We start from the raw sequence: 18,723 nt of genomic DNA, 5'->3' as shown, positions 1-18,723 counted from the left end.
GAGCACTCCCACACGTCTTGGGGAGCGAGGTATTCCCCGGAGCCAGCCGGCGCGCGGTGCGCTCCCAGTCCCCGCAGGAACGGCCATACCTGCGCGCCCCAACCCAGCCGGCTTTCCCCGCTGGCAGACAGGGTCGGCAAAAACGCTGACAGCGCACCTCTCTCTTGCCAAACAGCAGGGCTGAGCCTAGCGAGAACTAGTGGGAGGCGATACCGTCGAGCAACACGGTGCCTGTCCAAATACAAGACGCAGCAGGATACCCACGTATGAATTTCACCCTAAGGCCGCTGCACCCTCTGGGCACGGCCTGGCCTGGAGGCAGTGAACCCCAGGTCACCCCAGACGAGAAGAGATCACCCCTGGAAGGGCACTGAAGCTGCCTGCTGAGCTCCCGCCCCGGCTGTGCGGGCACCCGGCCGGCCTGATGCCCCGCGTGGGAGCTTGCCGCGGGCAGGGAGCCCTCCCGGGACGGGGCGCGGGCTGGCAGGCGGGGAGAGGAGCACCTTCGGCCGGCGGGGGAGACCCGCGGCAGGCCATAAAGCGCCGGCGAGCAGAGCTCGGGGCGCGAAGCCGCCCCGGGGCCGGCCCCCCGCCCCCGCGCGCACCTGTGCTGCCGCCGGGCGCCTTCGGGGAAGGCCGCGCCGCCGCCTCCGCCCGCTTCCCGCGGCGGGGGTCGGGCGGCGGAAACTTTCTCCGCGCCCCCTCGTAAACACGGCCCGGCGCCTTCCCCCGGCCGCTGTTTTGGAGCGGCGCGATGTCACGGCGAGCTGCCGCCGCCCCTCCGCCGGCCCCGGGCCCCGCGGCTCCCCTGCCCGCCCTCACCTGCAGGGAGGGGGCGGAAAGCGGGGGCCGGGCAGGGAGGAAAGGAGGGGAAGCGCCCGCTTCCTCCGCCGCGCCGCGGCCGGCGGCGGTGCTGGCGGGGGAGCGGGGGCCGCCGGCGGCCGCGCTCCTGGGCGGGGCGGGGCCGGGCCGCCACGCTATTAATAGCCGCGGCGGGCGGAGGGCAGAGCGGCCGGGAGCATGCAGGGCAACGGGCGGCAAGCGGCGGCGGGGAAGGGCCGTGAGGACCACCTCGGCGGGGCAGCGGCGGCTGACGGCGGGCTGCAGGCTGCGGCCGTGCCCATGCTGCCGGCCATGGAGGTGGCCGAGGAGCCGGAGAAAGCTCCGGGCGGCAAGAGCAAGGACCCCAACACCTACAAAGTGCTCTCCCTGGTAAGGGCCGGGGCGCCGCGGGGGCCGGCGGCGGGCGGGCGGGCGGCCTTCCCCGGGGCTCCCCTCGCCGGCGGGTGCGTGAGGAAGCGGCGCCGCTGAGGGCAGGTGCTTTCGACCCGCGGGGCTGGGGACGGGCGAGCCTCTCCCCGGCCCCTCGGGGTCGGGAGAGGAGCCCGTGTCGGGGGCTTCGGAGCCTGCCGGGGCGCCTGTCCCGCCGGCCTGGAGCGGCGTCGGGAGAGGGAGACGCCCCCGGCCCCAGCGGCCCCTCAGGGTGCCCCGGGCGGCAGCGCTGCGGGCCGCCTCCCTCCCTGCCGCCTCAGGAGCCGGCTTCGGGCAGGTGCGGGGTGCTTGCGCCTACGTCGTTGCTTGTAGACAGCGACCTGCCTGAAAGAGGGGGGTTCGTACTTTTCCAGTTGACTTATTTTACTTTTTTATACTCCCTCAAGGTTGAATCGTCTCGGTTCTTCGGTAGTGTTAATGGTTGTCCCATTTTCCATCGTGTGGTTCTAGCTGTTTGGTGTAGGGGACACACCAGGGAAGACAAAAACAGGTTAAAACAGGAAAATGTGGCTGGAAAAGCTGAAAAGAGTTCAAGAGCCAAAAGAAGTATTAAAAACTTGGAAGTACTGTGCATTGAAAGTTTGTCTCCAGGCGCTGCTTGGAGCTGCTTTTGGCCCTGGTTCGGGGGCCCCGGTGGCCAAAGCCATTGTTAGCAGATAGGTCACTTTCCAGTTTTAGCCACGCTGCTGTATTATAATTATCCTCCCTGTAGAGATGTGAAAATAAGACCTTCCAGACTGCCTGGAGTGATCGTAATGAGGCTGAAATCATTATCAAGGTGAAAGAACTGCGGCATTCTTGGAAGGAAGCTTTGGTGGAACTGCAGCAGACTTTATTACATATATATTTCTATAAGTAGTCCTCTTTCAATGCATTAAAGCATAAGGATCAAGGTGCCTTTCCAAATTTACCTATAGCTTTGTAATCTGCTTACTATTTCAAATGAACTGTTCACCATATCATAGCGACTACATGTTGGTCGTACTTTTTGACATAATGGGTGGTAAGTTGCATTTCCAAGTTTGTTGGAACATTATAAAAAAAATCAAAATTCATGTAAGGGTCTATGGTAGTTTCCATGTAGAAGTTTTTTTGGCAACTATTCTGATGAAAAGCCTTCTTAAATAAAGGTAGCTGTTTGTAGCTGATTTCATTACCTTGTCTTCTGGGGAGGTTATATGGTGTCATGAAAGCCACTGCAGTTGGATGGCAAAAACAGCTCAGCTTTTTTTGGGCTTAGAAATAGGTAGTAATAGTGGAAAATAATCATATATTACTCAAAACATAATGTTGCTCTGAGGTTTTTAGGCTCTAATACAACAAAATGGCTAGAGATACATAACCGCTTAAAGACTGGAGTTGAGCACAAGTTAAAATGTTTGCAGCTACTTATTCTTCTGAATTGAAGTCCTTGATTTCCAAACCATAGCTCTTCCCTGAGAATTGGCAAAATGTTCATCCTGTGTTGACTAAAGTGTCAGAGTGAAATGTATGTCATCCATACAGAAATAATTTAAAACTTCTAAATATAAATGACCATGCAGTATTGTTTTCAGCTATTGGAGACACTGAGATAATTTAGAATATGCAGAGAGAACTTGAAAAACTTTCTTAATAGTGCAGGTGATATTGGATTGAGTAAAACAAGAATATATTAAACATAAACACCATGTTAGAAAGTGGAAAACTGGAGTTGGAAATGCAAGTTTGTTCTTTCTCACAAGCCAATGCATTTATAATCATCCCAATGTAAGAAAGAAGTGAGTAGACTTACCTGCTTGGTGTTTTGGGTTGTGCAATGTGAAACTATAAAAGTAACTAGACGTAGGTAAATTCCCTTTGCCTCCATTTACCCTAGTTGTACATACCGTTGCTTCCTTTATTTGGGTAGATTAAAAAAAAAAAAAAATCTGGTTTCAGGTAAGTTTATGTTGATTTTTTTTTTTTTAAAAACTGATAAGTGCATTTCTGGTGATTAGAGAATACTTGCATTACTTTTTTTCTTTTTTCTGGAAAGCACAGGCTTGCTTGCTTTCCCCTCTTCCTGTCCGTGTGCCTGCCACCCGTAGATGTCTGTACAATTTGTGAACACAACCTCGATGTTCCCAGCTTCTGTCCATGAGCCAACCTTACCCAATTACAGAGGAACTGCAGAGTTCCCATGTGCAAAAGGTTGTACCATGTGGACTCTACCCATGGGTTTTGTTGGTTGCTCCAGAAGCCTCTGTTACATGGCAGTACTTAGTTGTTAACTGAATGTATGTTGTTTGAGGGAGGATATAGGTAGGTAAGGAAGTGGTATAAAGTCACCTCCACTTCTAGCAGCGCTTGTTGTGGCAGGCATAATTTTAAGTTCAGCTGTAGGTTTTCATACCATGAGGTAGCTCTTCCGTTGCTGCTGCACAGGGAGGATTCTGCAAATGGTGGGACAGGCCCATGGGGATTTACTAACCCATGGTGCTTCCCTGGGGCAATGTAATGAAAACATCTAACTTTGAGCAATCATAAGAGATGGTGATCCTTTTATCCATTTATGTAATTCCTGTGTACACCTTTTCATTTAGAGTCTTGCCGATTTTCTGTGCTCATACCTTTGTCCCTCAAAGCCCAACGAGCTGTTTGCCTGTTTGTAGTCTCTCCAGGCTCACCTGCTGCTGTTGTGCGACTGAGCAGCACGCTGCTGCCCAAGAGCAGTGTAACTCTTGCTTAGGTTTGAGGTTTTCTATTCCAGCTTGCTAGTGACTCTCAGGCATTGCATTTTGGTCTGATTACTCATTCCATTAAAATAAAATTTTCCATGCATTTATAACAGCCGAAACGTTGAGGAAAAAAGTAATAAAATAGGCAATGCTTCTTTTTGACAGTTTCAGGCTTTTTTTGTCAGAACTGGAAAACTCATTTAAACTGACACTTTTGTTAGAAAATTTCTTAAGGACTTTTTGCAACTTGAGAATTCCTGATTAGAAAAAAATTACCAAAAAATTCCAGGTAAGGTCCAGACTGAGACATCGAAAGTGTGTTAGTCTCCTCTAAAGAGTAACTCAAGCATTTCAGAGTGAATAAAGATAATAAATTGTGAGGGTTTAAAAAATGCTGTGGGAATACACTTAAAAATATTTTGTAAGTCTGGGATTATTTTTTTTCCTTGTACTTTTTTTGTTAAGGCAGCCCAATCTTTTTTTAAGACTAGTGTTTTATGCGTGTGCCAAACACTAAACAGTCTTCTGAAATTTTCTTTTATTCAGTTGCCTTGTACAATTCACTGAGGGGGTAGCTAGAACTTGTATAGTACCTGCAAAGTAAAATAGTTTTACTTAACACATTAAGACAGCATAACTCTTAGCGTGTACTCCCAGAAAGCTGCTCTGTGTTTTACGGCTGGTTGCCGATACACTGAGAAGCAATCCAGGATATGTGGCTGCACTCCTGTAGGTTTCGTTACTTTTCTTTGGGATGGTTAGTGAACTCTTCATCAGCCTGAGGATCAGACTAAGGCAGTGGATGGGACAGGGCCTTGTAATCACCTGCAAACTGAAGCCAGTGAAGGATACTGTGATAAAGATGGCATCCTTGGTAGCCTCAGCTGTCTTTTTATCTAGCAGTGAAAGTCAAGTGTGCTGGGCTGTATCCAGGGACTGGTAAACCAAGAGAATTTTTTTCTGTCCCTGTACTTGGCAATTGTTAGATGCCAACTGGAGCCAGTCCAGCAGAGTGCCACCAAGGTGGTCTGGGGCTGGAGCTCTTCTCCTGTGAGAAGAGGCTGAGGGACCTGGGCTTGTCCAGCCAGGGGATGGGATGGCTTAGGTGAGGAACACCTAGCAGTAGCCTTCCCATACCTTGAAGGACGTCATCAAGAAGATGGAATCAGACTCTGTACTGATGTGCACAGTGGGAGAATGAGGCAATGGCCATAAATAGAAACAAAAGAGGTTCTTACTGGATATAGGGGGCAGAAATCACTATGAGGATAATTAAATGTTGGAACAGGTTGCACAGAGAGATTGTGTTGTCTCCACCCTTGGAAGTTTTCAAGACTCAACAGCATAAAGCCCTGAGCAGCCAGGTCTGAATTCAGTTTTGATCCAACTTTGGGCAGGAGATTGGACTAAAAGCCTCTTGAGGTCCCCTCTAGGCTTATGATTCTATAAATCTGTTTCCAGTTGTCCATTCGTCTCTATATTAAGTTTAGTGTGCAAGATCTGAATCATAAACCCCCATAAATCATAAATAAGTGAGACAGTCTCAGCCCAAGGCAGAGTATCTCTCATCAACTAATATCTGCCATTGCTGCAGTCAGGAGAGAGTTTAACTATAGAAGAGAGATCTGTTGGCTATCAAGATCTTTTGTGTAAGAGTCCTGAAAGTTTTTCACCACTTTCTTGCAAAATAACCCATAGTTGCTGACTTTATCCTCATACACGGAAAGATGGGTGTGCTGTGTCAGGATTTTGGAGACAGCTGTAGGTTTGTTTGTTTGGTTTTTTTGTTTGGCTTGTTTTTTCTTCCTTCCTGGAGATGAAGGTGTGGAAACAACCTTTTCTCATGTAGGTGTCTGGAAGATTGCATGCCTGTTTCGTTGTTTTAATGCTGTTGGTTTTCCTACTAAGTATGTTTGAGGATGCCCAAACCTTTGTATAGGTTAGTACTTTTTTGGAATAATGCATTTCTATATTCCTTCTCCAGAAAAGATGCAAAATACCTATTTAATTATTTTATTTAATGTACTTGTCAATTTAATCTTACCTTCTCTTCTACATCTGCTGTTGGAGAAGGAAAGATAGGGAGCAGTTAGTGAGAGAGCAGGCGGGAAATGAGTTGGACTTGTCGAAGTAGTGTGTTGGCCCAGACCCTTCAAAAGCTTGTTCTGCTCTCGGGTTCGGGCTCCTGAGAGGGGTGTGATCACCGGATGAACTCCTCTGTCTTCTGCTGTTGCTGCTGTGTTGCTGCAATGTGGTCTTGATTCCCAGGGGAAGGACTGCATAGAAAGCTGTCTCTAAACTCAAGGATTTTCCCTTTGTGCTTGTCATACAGGCTCAGGAATTAACATAACTCATGTGAGGAGAGGAAGGACAACAACAGGAAAGTGTTTGTGCCCAAACCTTGTGATTTGGAACATGGTTATTGACTTCAGCCAACTTCGTTGTGGGTATTTTTATGGGTATCAGTCAGTTCTTAAGCGCTGGATTTAAGGACACTGTACTTTGTGCCTGAGTTTGGGAGAACTGGGTGCCATGTTCAGTCTTTCCTCTAATCTTTTTTTGGCCCTCAGCAAATCATTCCATTTCAGCCCTTTTTGTACTGTTTTGCTTTATGAGCCTTGCCTTTTTTCCTTTTTCAGTAAGAAAAAGTAGTCCTTGTTGAAATTACTCTCTCCTGTGAGAGTGCTGGATTGAGCTTAGATGGGACTTCTGTGTTCCAAGAAACTCCACACAGTTTAACAGTAATATTAAAGTGGCTGACTGTTAGGCAATTTCATTTTCTTAACATCAAACATCCTTTGGTGAAATATGAAATAAAAAATGACGATGATGGGATGGCCATAGTTTAAATAGACTTTGAAGCACTTTTCGTTCAGAAATATTGAAGCGGTTCTTAGTCAATCTCCAATATCTTAATATTTTGTAGGAAACTCTATTCCAATGTTTGGAAACGAGCATGTTTTACAGTAAGTTTTGCCTGTCTTCCATCAGCATTACAGCTCTCCAGCTCCAATGGTGGCTTGTTTTGAATTCCGAAGACACAGGAAAAACTGGTGTTTGACAAAAGATTTTTTTTTTTTTTTTAACTGCATTTGCTATTGGTATTGCTTAAATGCATCTGATTACAATACCATTATAGCTATAAATACATACAATAAATACGTTGTTATCCAATTTAATCCATCAAAAGAAAATTTGGGTTTTGGTGAATTTTAAGATCATTATAACTTCTAATGTTTCTCTTCAGTCAACTCATTTTTCAAGGAAGACTTTGCAAATAATTCTCATTCACAGGGAGCTGTACACCCACAATTTCTTTACTATTCTTCAAGTGGGTACCTTCATGCTGGGTATTGAAGACAAAAATCATAATCTTGCTCTCATACAGTAAAAAGCTAAGAAATATTTAGCTATTTTAACTCTGAAGAGTTTCCAGGGTTAATTTGTATTCTTGCTTTACTTGCACTTTACTTCACAGAGCTAGTCAGCATATCCTATCCTAGATGACAGAAGCTAATATGAAATAAAAAAAACAGTATCCAAAGAAACACTTGCAGGAATTGAGGCTTTGTCTATACTTAAAAAAAAAAAAAATAAAAATTAAAACCAACAAAAAATTCCAGTTATAAAAATCTTCACCAAGGGAGAGTAGGGACCAACTTTGTTTATAATTGTGCTCAGAACTCATTGTAAATTTTACTGCCAAGCTAGGTTGACTTTGGGTGCAGCTGTGCCACAGTCAGAGGTGTGATTGTGTCTTTGCTAAGCATACTTCAGCTCACTTTAAGCTGGGTAATTTAGGAATTGCTTTCAGCATAGACAAAACAGCGGGGAGTTTAGGACAGGCTGCAAGATAATCTCTTATGTAGCTGAGCTGGAGGATTTAAGCCATCTGGGAGGTTTTGGTCACCCCTCAGGGTGCAGTGTGTGAATGCTTCTGGCTTCCTGGACTCCAGCTGGAGTGCAGAGCTTGGTACAGGCTGAAGTACACCCAGCTGTGTGACTTGCATCCTTCTGTCAACACTGCTGGCTGGTGGCCTGCCTGAAAACATCCGTGTCGTGCCTAGGAATTCGAGTGTAGACTATCTGCTGATGGATTAGGCTGTAGTGTGCTAGGATCAGTGTTGTGGTTTAAGCTCAGCTGGCAACTAAGCACCACGCAGTCACTCACTCCCCCTCAGTGGGATGGGGGAGAGAATCAGAAGGGTAAAAGTGAGAAAACTCGTGGGTTGAGATAAAGACAGTTTAATAGGGAAAGCAAAAGCTGCATACGCAAACAAAACAAAACAAGGAATTCATTCGCGACTTCCCATCAGTAGGCAGGTGTTCCGCCCTCTCCAGGGAAGCAGGGCTCCATCACGTGTAACAGTTACTTGGGAAGACAAACGGCATCACTCCGAACCTCGCCCCAGCTTTATAGGCCAAGCATGATGTCATGTGGTATGGAACATCCCTTTGGCCAGTTGGGGTCAGCTGTCCTGGCTGTGTCCCCTCCCAACTCCTTGTGCACCCCCAGACTGCTCGTTGGTGGGGTGGTGTGAGAGGCAGAAAAGGCCTTGACTCTGTGTAAGCACTGCTCAGCAATAACAAAGACATCCCTGTGTTATCAATGCTGTTTTCAAGCACAAATCCAAAACATAGCCTCATGCTATCTTCTATGAAGAAAATTAACTCCATCCCAACCAAAACCAGCACAATCAGCCATTTGGTCCTTTCAGCTAAAACAAATGAGTGATTGAGGCTGTGATTAGTGTTATGTGTGCTCAGACTTCCCGCTTGAGCATTCAGAGCGCTGACTCAATCCATGCCGTAGGGTCACCTTTCTTTAACTTTGCAGTAATAGTCTTTGTCTACCTGTTAGGCGCTAGATGAGGGCAGGTCATGATGAAAGAGAAGGTGAACCTGTATCCAGATGTGACAACAAGGCAGACATGGACAGCGGCCTTGTTGACAAGGGACAGTCTTGCCATACCTGAACACAGTGACCAAAGCAGGTTTGGGGATGCTAACCAGATTCAGACGATAGCCTAGAATGCCAGAGGAGCATACAGTGATGAGGCAAGTCCGAAGTCAAGTCTGTGAGTTTGAGTCAGGGTCTGGATCAACAGAGTACCTGACCAGGATGGACATGACTGCAGCGTGGCTGTAACACAGCTCAGGCAGGGGACAGAGGCAAGAGACGGCTATATGCAGCTGCCAAAACAAGGTGGGGGAGACTCTGCTGAGGCATCTTCCAGCTTTTTGTTGATGAGTTGTCTTCAGGGCTGGTTGAGGTTTCCCAAACAGTGCTCTCAACACCAGAAACAGTGTCAAAGAACTGGCCCCAAGCACAGCCAGTGGCTGCACAGGCAGCCAAACTCTTGGGAGGGGGGAGTGTGCTCTTAGTCTGAACACCACCTCAATGTAGTTCTGCAAGGCTCTCGGATACCAAAATAGTAAGGAACATATTAATAGTTTAAATTGATAGACTTTCTGTAGAGATAATTATTAACTTGAATTCAGAACAACTTAGTTGCTGTGCTAAAACTGCTAGATTTTGGGCAAGGCCAAAGATATACAAATTATGGAAGGCTTCCTTCCAACTGCTGCTCTTCAAAATTTTTCCTTGGCATTCTTTCACTAGCATCAGTAGAATTATACAAGGAGCGAGTTGTTCTGATTTGACTTGCCACGTAAGCTACGTTTCTGTTTCTTTCAGTCGAAAGGAGGAGTAGAACAAATTAAAGGCTTTGAAAACTTGAAAGGTTAGAAAAGTTTCTTACTTTGGAGCCGGTATTAGAAATTAATATATTGGCAAACATCACTGTGACCGTGTGCTATGGGCAGTGGATAAATACTTGTCTTAAAAAATGTTCTGTCTGACAGAATTTGGCAATATGCTGCATTGCAGTAGCATCCTGTTTGAATGAAACAGTAGTATATATGATTTTCAGGGAAGCTATTTTATGATGATCAATACTGGAATGGTATTTTGAAAATAGGATAAAAAATACATCAAAGCAATATAAAAAAAATATACTTTCTGCACTGAAAAGCAAAAAATACTTTTCTGTACAGGTGTTGCACAGGTCAGCTGTATAAAAAGTTTCCTTTAAGGGTACTTATATCAGTGGATTTTATTGTAAATGGAAAGTATAAGTAAGGACTTGTGGCAAATAGGCTATTGTTTAACTCTTCAACACTGAGTGAATAAGTTAGCTAAGGAGAAATGGGAAGAAATGAGAAAAGATGAAATATTTACGTTACTGGAGAAACTCAGGTAAGTGTGAACCTTGTCCTTCTGTTGTGTAATGGCATATAGGCAAATCAACCTATATAAATGCCTTTTAATATGTGGTAGTATTTGGGCACAAGTTTGTGTTAAAGATTTTTTTGTTTGTTTATTGTTCATAGAATAACAAAAAGTACAATGTTGTGGCTGCTTACACAAAAGTCAATAATCAAACCCAGCCGTTTATCTTCCATTGTCCTTCTTATCTCTGGCATGATCAAGTGGGTCAGTTCTTGAGTCCTCTTCTGGCTGAAATACAACATTTCCATGTTGAGAAGCATCAAAATTTGAAAGTCTGCCTTCTGTTTTTTGAGGGGCTATATTCAAAGGGTGCAGAGATAAATAATGGCCTCTTGTCAACCCTGGCCTTTGTTTTGGGGAAAATGGCCAAAGGAGTCAGGACTAAAAATGTGCCTGTAATCAATATCAGTGTGCTTAGTAAAAACCCATAGTGAATAGCTTTGAAACCTTATTTGTCCTGTATTCTTCCTGTACCTTGTTGTGGATCTGCAATTTTTGACACTCCTTACATTCTTAGAGTGTTTTACAGGATTTCTTCACTTGTTCTTTAAGGTAGCTGTGTCTTCCTGCTCAGCCTGTTGTTGCTGCCATGGTGGCAGTAGCAGCAGCATCTGCTGCGGAAAAACGGAGGTGAATATGGGTTTACTTGGTATATTTTGTAGTATTGTCTGTACCCAGTAGAAGCAGTCCCCTTTTTACACTGTTCTTATTACAAATCTCATGACAGTACTGTAAATCAGAACAGCTTTAGCTTTATTCTTGAAAAGGGATTTTTGGAGTAGGAAGAGCATGAAGGCCATATTTTCTTCTCAGTTTTGCTTTTATTCATGAGTCAAGCACAGCTTGTTTGGACAAGTTTTGAGCTGGCATAATACTGACAGTTTCTTCTCTTTCTGTGTGACCGTGCATTCATATGTGGTTGCCACTAAAGCAGATGGCGTGCGGTGGTCTTTTCTCTGTGTTCAGTCTGCTGTGCTAAATAAAAGAATTGTGTTTGCAAGTACAATATTTACTTTTTTTCCTCATAAATCAAGATCAGTTTTCAGTCCTGTTTATTCTTAGGTTTTTACAAAAACCTACCTGCTGATTAAATAGCAGAGTCGGCTGCTATCTCTTTTCTGGGAGTTTAAGCAGAAGTTATATTTCCTCTTCTCTTTGGCTAGCATACAGTTGCATTTTAGTTTCTCTCTAAATTCTCCCATGGTGTAAAATGCATTGAAAAACAAAACTGCCAGGGGTGAAATGTGTATGCTTTGATAACAGCTCATGTGTTAATGCCTTTCAGGAGAATATGTACCTATACAGTTGGACAAACAACAAATAAGAAAAATATTTTAGATCCTAGCTGACAGGTGCTAACTCTGTTGTATCTTCTTGTCTCTTTCTTGTTAAAAACCAGATGCTTGAATAGTTTTGGAAGGTATTTAGAGAGGTATAGTACGATAATGTTTTCTGCTGATAATTCCCTGCTAAATGAACAGTTATCACTCTTTGGTAAGCTCTGTGAAGGCTTCTTATAATATCTTAGAGTGGCTCGAGCTACCTTTAAAACATTCTTGTCCTTTGAATGACCTTAGGTTGCAAAAGTATGTAATAACAGTCTTGAGAACATTCAGTAGAAACAGCAAGAGTAGACCTTCTACGTGCTGGTTTGAGAAGAAAAACAATAAGCCCTATACATTTTTAGAGTAAATCTTTTTTTCAGCTCCGAAAAGGGTGGGTGCAAGCTGGGTGCAAGCTCCAGCTTTTCCATCCAGTGACTTCAGGATAATTCAGTCACCTTCAGTGTTTCTGGACAACAGGGACCCGACAGCCTCAGCAGCTCCTCTCCTCCTCCTCATGGGCTCTAGGTGTGGAATGTGGATCAACAGAAGCAAGTCTTTGAAGAGCAGAAGAGTATTTACAAATGTGGAAAGAAGAGATAAGTGGTGCAAGAAGGAGGTGGTGCGCTTGCTTCAGTGCTGATAACAGTTGTGCTGATGTGAGTGAAGTATCCACCTCCTTTCAGTTTAGTAAACTTTATTAAGTAACCCCTGCTTTTGAATAAAACTGAGCTGTTGGGGGTAATCCCTGTTTAAAAATAACTTTTACAAGTGTGAGTAAGTGTTCCACTGGCCCTGGCAAGTGTAGATAAGGTGTTTTTGATTTTTTTGTGGTGGTTTTTTTTTTTGTCCCCTCTGTACATTATGCTTTCTGCATTTTTAATGATGCTCTTTTAAAGACCGAAGATGGTGACTCTCTTCTTACTTGAAATTCATTATTTATTACTGTGTTCTTTACACTTTTGCAGACGAAATTCTTTCTCAAAGATATTTCAGGGTTAAGGCCCAGGTCATTAGTCATCTATTCTAGGTGCATAAAACAGTGAAAATATAGTATGACCTTCATGGATCCCAGTGGTTTTGGAAAATTCCATGGGTTTTTGTAATACTGGCATTACAGACCCAGTCTAGACGTTCTTCCTTCATGGATAGACATGACACAACTGTGAGAGTCAATCATGGAAATTAGAATGGAAAACCACTACTTTGCATTGCTTCTTTGTTAATTGCGTAATTTTTAATGGATGTGCCTTAAACCTTGGAGTGATGGGTTTTGTTGGCCGTGGAACACCAGGGATGAAGAAAGGAAGATGGAAAGCAACGGAGTACATGGTAGGCAAAGAGTGAGGAAGATCAACACAGAAAGAAACTTAATTCAGAATGATTATTCCTTAGAAGAAATATCAATGCATTCTTTGCCAGAGAAAGTGCAGAATAGAAGAGTAGAGGGGGAGTAGGGGAGATGGACAGAGCTAGGAAAGAGTGAAGAGAAAGGGACAGGAGTACCGACTCTCTAGAGGAAGAGTGAAATACGATAGCAAAGGAAAGGTGACAGTAGCTAAGGCTGGTGAGAGATTTCTCTGTATGTCGCTGAGACCTGTGCAGTTGACCAATCTTTTTGGGATCCAGTGTCTGCAGCCTGTGCGCTTGCTGGCTCTGTGGCCCTTCCACCAGCTCCCCGAAATTACTGCTGACAAATTCTTTTCAGCTGCAGTTCTAGAGAGGAGTGACGGAAATGATTCTGCTCTCTAACCATGTTACCATATTTCCATCTGCCCAGCTCAAAATAAGAGGCTTTTGAAATGTTTTCAGGATTGCAGTTTTCCAGACACTCAACCACCTATTCTCGACCACTATAATGTTTACAAAGCAAAGCTTTTATTGCTTCCTCCCACGTAAAGGAAGCAGTGATGGGACAGAGATTCGTCCCTAGATGACAATGTTTTTTGATTCCAAAACAAACTTTCTAAAAAATATTTTTAAAACAAAAAAGGACACTTTCTTCTCTGCAGTTGTTACTGTGCTGGTTTAAAACCTTTTCTCAGATATTGTATTAAAACAAAATCTTACATTTTGTTCTAGCAATCTCTCAAGTTACAGACCATAAAAAGTTCATGTGCCATTTTTGTGCATAACAAAGCCAAGTTCTTTAATTTTATTTGCCTTTCTACTAAATGTTGGATTCCCATAGTCTTTCTTAATTGCATCTTTTTCTCAATTCTTGCTTTCTCTTTTGAGGGGAAGAATATCGGGGGGGGAGAGAGAGAGAGAGAGAATGGGTAACATTTTCTCCTTTTGTTTAAAAAGACAGGCTAAACCTTGAAGGCAGGCATTAGGTTGACAGTGTGGTAGTAGCTAGAAATTTGAGTCTGATCCTTGCAGCAGGATGCTGCTGGGTTTTAACAAGGTTCTTGATAGTGAACCTTAAACTATACGTGCAGCTACTTGTCTTTATTTAGATTAAAAAAAAATATATAATCTTTACACAGCAGACTGCAGTATCCTAAACCTGAGCTACCTGTATGCAAAATAGTTCAGGTAATATTAACCTGCCTACTGCAGTGAGGCCCCATATTTGCTGTATAAGCAAAGTAAATTAGTCCATATTTGGGCTGCAGCAGTGAGATGACTTTCTGTACCTGGGCGACCGTTAAAGCTAGCTTGAATATTCCTCGTTATCTGCAGAGCTGATAATCTTAGAGCCCTTGCACTGACAATAGGTCCACTACTAGTGGAACACCTCTTGCTGTGCCTGGTCACGACTGCTGCTGCTGTTGGCCAGTATTAGTTGCTCCACATTGTTCCAGCTGAACATTTCTGCCGTTCGTGTGGATAATATCCACATGACTGAAGTCATTCAGGCTCAAGATAAAGCTTTGATTCAAAGCCTTAAGCACTAAGCTGCAATTACAACTAGATTAGAGTTGGCTGTCCCAGAATATTGTCAAATGCTGTACCTCTAAGCTTACCATTTTTGTGAATCTTCTTTATTAAGCATTGAAGAAAGAAAGAAAGGACAAAAAAAGGAGGGGGGGAGGGGATGACACACGCTTTAGTATTTTGCAGTAAAATTTTTTTTAAGACTAAAATTTAAGCTAGTGGGACTAATGTTAAGGCAGCAAAGGCTTGAATGTAATAAGTCAATAGAAATACCCAGATCTTCATTTATTATAGATGGACCTAGTATACCACGTAAGGACCTGGACCATGTTTTGCCTTGTGTATATATAAGAAATTTGAGAGCAGAACTGATTCGTAGTAGAGACAGAGAAAGCATTTGTAGTATGCTGTGGTTTGTGATGCTGTGAGGTTTCCAGAGTATTGCTTGCAGGAAACACAAGTTGCACTATTGCATCAAGTAGCATTACCATTTTGTAGTATTTCCTACCCAAAAGAACATTCATATGCCTCAGTGAACATAATCCTTTCATGTTTTTGCTTGTTGGAATTAATTATGTTCATTAAAGTGTAAAATGGAAAACCTGGAATGCAATACAAAACTGTGATTTTTGTAACATTTGGTGCCAAACATCTCAGGAATTATTTGTGAGAACTTTAGTGAGGATGTACCAATTTTAGCTGGGAAGTATTCGAACACTACCACTTTGGAGTGGGTTTTATTTTTTACATTAATTTGGTGTCACAATTAAATTCCTGGTTTTTAAACATGCGTTGCCTACACTGAAGCTCCACAAGGGAATATTCATAGTCCATTTAGTGGCACTGCAATGTGTTTTCATTACAAGGATGCCTTAGGTGGCATAAGTCCCATAGGTCTTGTGGCTATTTGAAGATATGGGAATAAAGCTCCTACAGATAGAGTAGATGTGTTTTTTGTTAGTTTTAGAGCATGTTTGTGGTTACATATCAGAGGACTTTCAATGCTTTGATCTTAGTAGCAGGGCCTGGTGGGAGTGGAGAAGCAATGTATTGTCACCCTGAAATAAGATGTTTTCAAGTTGGCTTTTTAAAATCAATTTGTAATTTCTGAATAATAATATATAAGCTAAAAGGACAATAACAGGTTTTGCTCTCTCCACTGATTTTGCTGGGCTTTGACATCTTGTATCTGATGTGCCACCTACCTAGCTGTGCACCTGCTCTTATCTAGGTGATACTTCACATGGAAGATTTCAAAGGTCCAGAACAATTTACATGGAAGATTATACTGTTGATATTGACTTAACAGAAAATGTTGTTGATACTGCATGTTAGTATGCTGTTTAAAAAAAAAAAAAAAAAAAAGGCAAGTACAGAGCTGTGGAGTTGTGTTCATTCTTGACAGCTGTGTTAATGGAGACTTGCACCTTTCTATCAGTTTTAGTGTATCTAGGTGCATTGATAATGCCAGATTTTTTTCCCTTGTTCTTTTATTATTTTCCTTCTTTTCCTGTCAATTCAAAGATAGATTTGAACTCGAAAAGTACCCAATTCTCTGCTAGACGTTATGTTGAATAATCTAAGATTCCAGACTTGTCTGGTTCAGAATTCTAGGCCGAACTTTCATCAGATCCAGTCTATAATTTCCTTTTTTTTCATGAATGCTACATATGTAATATTTTTGGTGCTGATTAATATGGTTTATGATAATTTGCACCTCACAAATCCAGAATACTGAATTTCAATGCTACACATTCCAGAAATTTCTTTCTTATTGTCTTTATTAACCACTTAGTGAAGAAAATTGTATAGTGAACTGTATATTTGTTAAAAACAACACAAACAGTTTTTATTTACTCAAGTGTTCACAGTCTTTAAAGAAATAAGCTTGAGAAATAATTAGGAGTATTTTAAAATGGGATGAGTTTTTGCCACATGACAACATGATTCAGGCATCATCCTCAAAAGACTGACTCAGCAGCTTTTGCTGATGGGGGGCGGAGGAAAAAAGGGAGAGACTGCGTAGGCATGTACATAAAGTTATTGAAGTATTACTTAAAAGCAATTTTTTCTCAGAAGACAATGACTGGAAAGGTGACATGTACATTTTCTCCTACCCATACCTCCTCAAATACTTCTGAAGAAGAAAGTCTGCATTATTAAAGTGCCTTTTCTTTCAGGACTTTTGGCAAACTACCTTATTTCATTCTACGCTCGAATAGAATAGCCATCATAAGTGCATTGTTGGCTTTTCTGGGGTCTTTAATTACTCTACGTGCAATCATAATATATATGCTTTTCCTAAAGAGTTCATGAACCCAATGCAATACTTAATGAGGCTAAAAGGAATCTTTCCCTGTATTTGAGTAGGCATTAGATCTTGCCCTAAAATGCTCGGCAAAGACAATATGGTGCTTGTTTCATAACTTCAATACATTCAGAACCCAAAATAAACATGGCTATAGTTTCTGGTCAGTGTAAGACACTGTGGTCAGTCTAATGTGACATCCCACAGTTGCTTACCATGGTATGGACCAACATCTAGTATGAACTAGATACTAGGAAGTGGGAAAAGGTTTTCCTGCCTAAGAAAATTATAGGTATCACTTAAGAGCCATGCTTTCTGTTTGTAGTCTGTGGTCAATGGCAAAACTTCACCTTCTTAGAACAACCTAGGAGGAAGGAAGAAGTGGAGCAAAGAAAAAGTTTTCTGTAAAATTGATATATGCATAACCATAAATATCTTCATTTTTAATTCATGAGAAATAAATATACCATCATGTCTACATTAAATAACTTGATAAGAAATGAAATACATAGAATATTCTATGTTCATGCACCAGTAGTTAATTGCAAGCAACATAACTACTTGTGTGAGTGAAAACTGCTTGTGAAAGCAGTGAAATCAGCCTCCTAATCTGCATGTTTATCAATTTCAGTACAATTGTGTAGCATTATAGAGAAAATGAGGACTTTCAAAACCATTCAGTGGTCATTTAAGATTACTTTGTTTTCCTTCTTGTCCCACAGGTACTCTGTGTCTGCATGTTAACGACAATCCTAGGATGTATATTTGGCCTGAAGCCTAGCTGTTCAAAAGATGGTAACTAATACGCCTTTTATTTAGTAGTATTTCTAAGCAATTCCTTTTTTTTTTTTGTTTTGTTTTTTTTTTTTTTTGTTAATTAGTTTTGATATTATCAGAATGCCACCCTTTCTTGCTGCAGGAAGAGGATTGGATGCATTGCTTGAAATAGCTTCAGTTAAAGGGGAATGAAAATACTGGTAAATAAACCTCAGGTGTACTCAGTACTTGTGTGTACTCAATTGAGAAGTAAACTGATCCTGGCATTCAGTGTCTGGTCTGGCAGCTTCCATGTATCCCAACTGTCACTGTGGTGATGTCACATGGCTGGCTTTTCTCAGTTCACTATAAACAAAAAAAAAAAAACCACCCAACAATTTCTATTTCACGTTGTCCTGGAACATTTGTTTTTCATCTTTTCCAGTCAATTATGGGGGGGGAAAAAGTTATTTTTCTGCTGGTTAGAATTGTAGTCTGAAAATGTTCCTTGTGGAATTCTTCTGGCTGTTTTCTGTCCTGAAAAATATGTGGTTTTTTCAATGGTGAAGTTTCTTCAGGTAGAAGGTTATGAAAGATATTTTAAGAAATCCAACTTTGCTTTGGGAACAACTATCTAGAATAATTTCAAAGTTCATCTGTTTAACAAAGAGTTCTGCAATGATTTTTAACCAAAGTTCAGATTATTAATTTCCCACTAGAATATGTTTAGGTTTTTTTTCTCACATTTTATTACAGCTTTGCTGCATTGGCTCATCATTATCTCATTTTTCTAATATCACATACCTCAAGATTCTTGAGAAGAGGAGCCAAATGAATGAAGCATTCACCTCATTACCTTCTGGTGATGGCACAGGATGAAACAGGCTGACCAGCTACTTAAGTGTTGTTAATGCTTCAGGTCACCAGTTTCTTTTTTTTCCCAGTGGAAGAATGCTATGCCTTTTTTTACATTAGAACTGAACAAAAATTAGGCCAGTGAGCAATACACTCAAGTTTGTGTCTCCTGTGTCTGGTTTGGAACAGCCCATCCTGTGTCTTCAGGTAGTACCTTAATCATGGTACAGTGGGATGCGGAACTGGGGCTTCTTCAGTTCCTCTGATTTGTATGAAGACAGTCATTCAAACAAGGCATGAGCGTGGGAGAGTTGCAAGCATAACCAGTGCAGTCTAGAT

At 42.3% G+C, this 18,723-nt stretch overlaps 1 protein-coding gene across 6 annotated transcripts in view; it reads left to right on the top strand.

Moving 5' to 3' along the window:
- Window positions 1-1,004: 1,004 nt before the first annotated feature.
- LOC309587957 (ectonucleotide pyrophosphatase/phosphodiesterase family member 1-like) overlaps window positions 1,005-18,723 on the top strand; it is a 60,235-nt gene continuing 42,516 nt past the window's right edge. For 3 of the 6 annotated variants that reach the window (XM_082306602.1, XM_082306604.1, XM_082306601.1), the window contains exons 1-2: window positions 1,005-1,212; window positions 17,496-17,568. In XM_082306602.1, coding sequence (XP_082162728.1) covers window positions 1,021-1,212; window positions 17,496-17,568 — 265 coding nt within the window. In that variant the 5' untranslated portion in view covers window positions 1,005-1,020. Of the gene's footprint in view, window positions 1,213-12,065; window positions 12,245-17,495; window positions 17,569-18,723 lie in introns of all 6 variants that reach the window. The other 3 variants (XM_082306603.1, XM_082306606.1, XM_082306605.1) reach the window with 3 other exon arrangements.

This window comes from Platalea leucorodia, assembly GCF_965183815.1.
Source record: "Platalea leucorodia genome assembly, chromosome: 3".
Lineage (NCBI taxonomy): Eukaryota > Metazoa > Chordata > Aves > Pelecaniformes > Threskiornithidae > Platalea > Platalea leucorodia.
The sequence above is the reverse complement of the archived record's forward strand: the minus strand, read 5'-3'. Positions and strand labels throughout refer to the sequence as shown.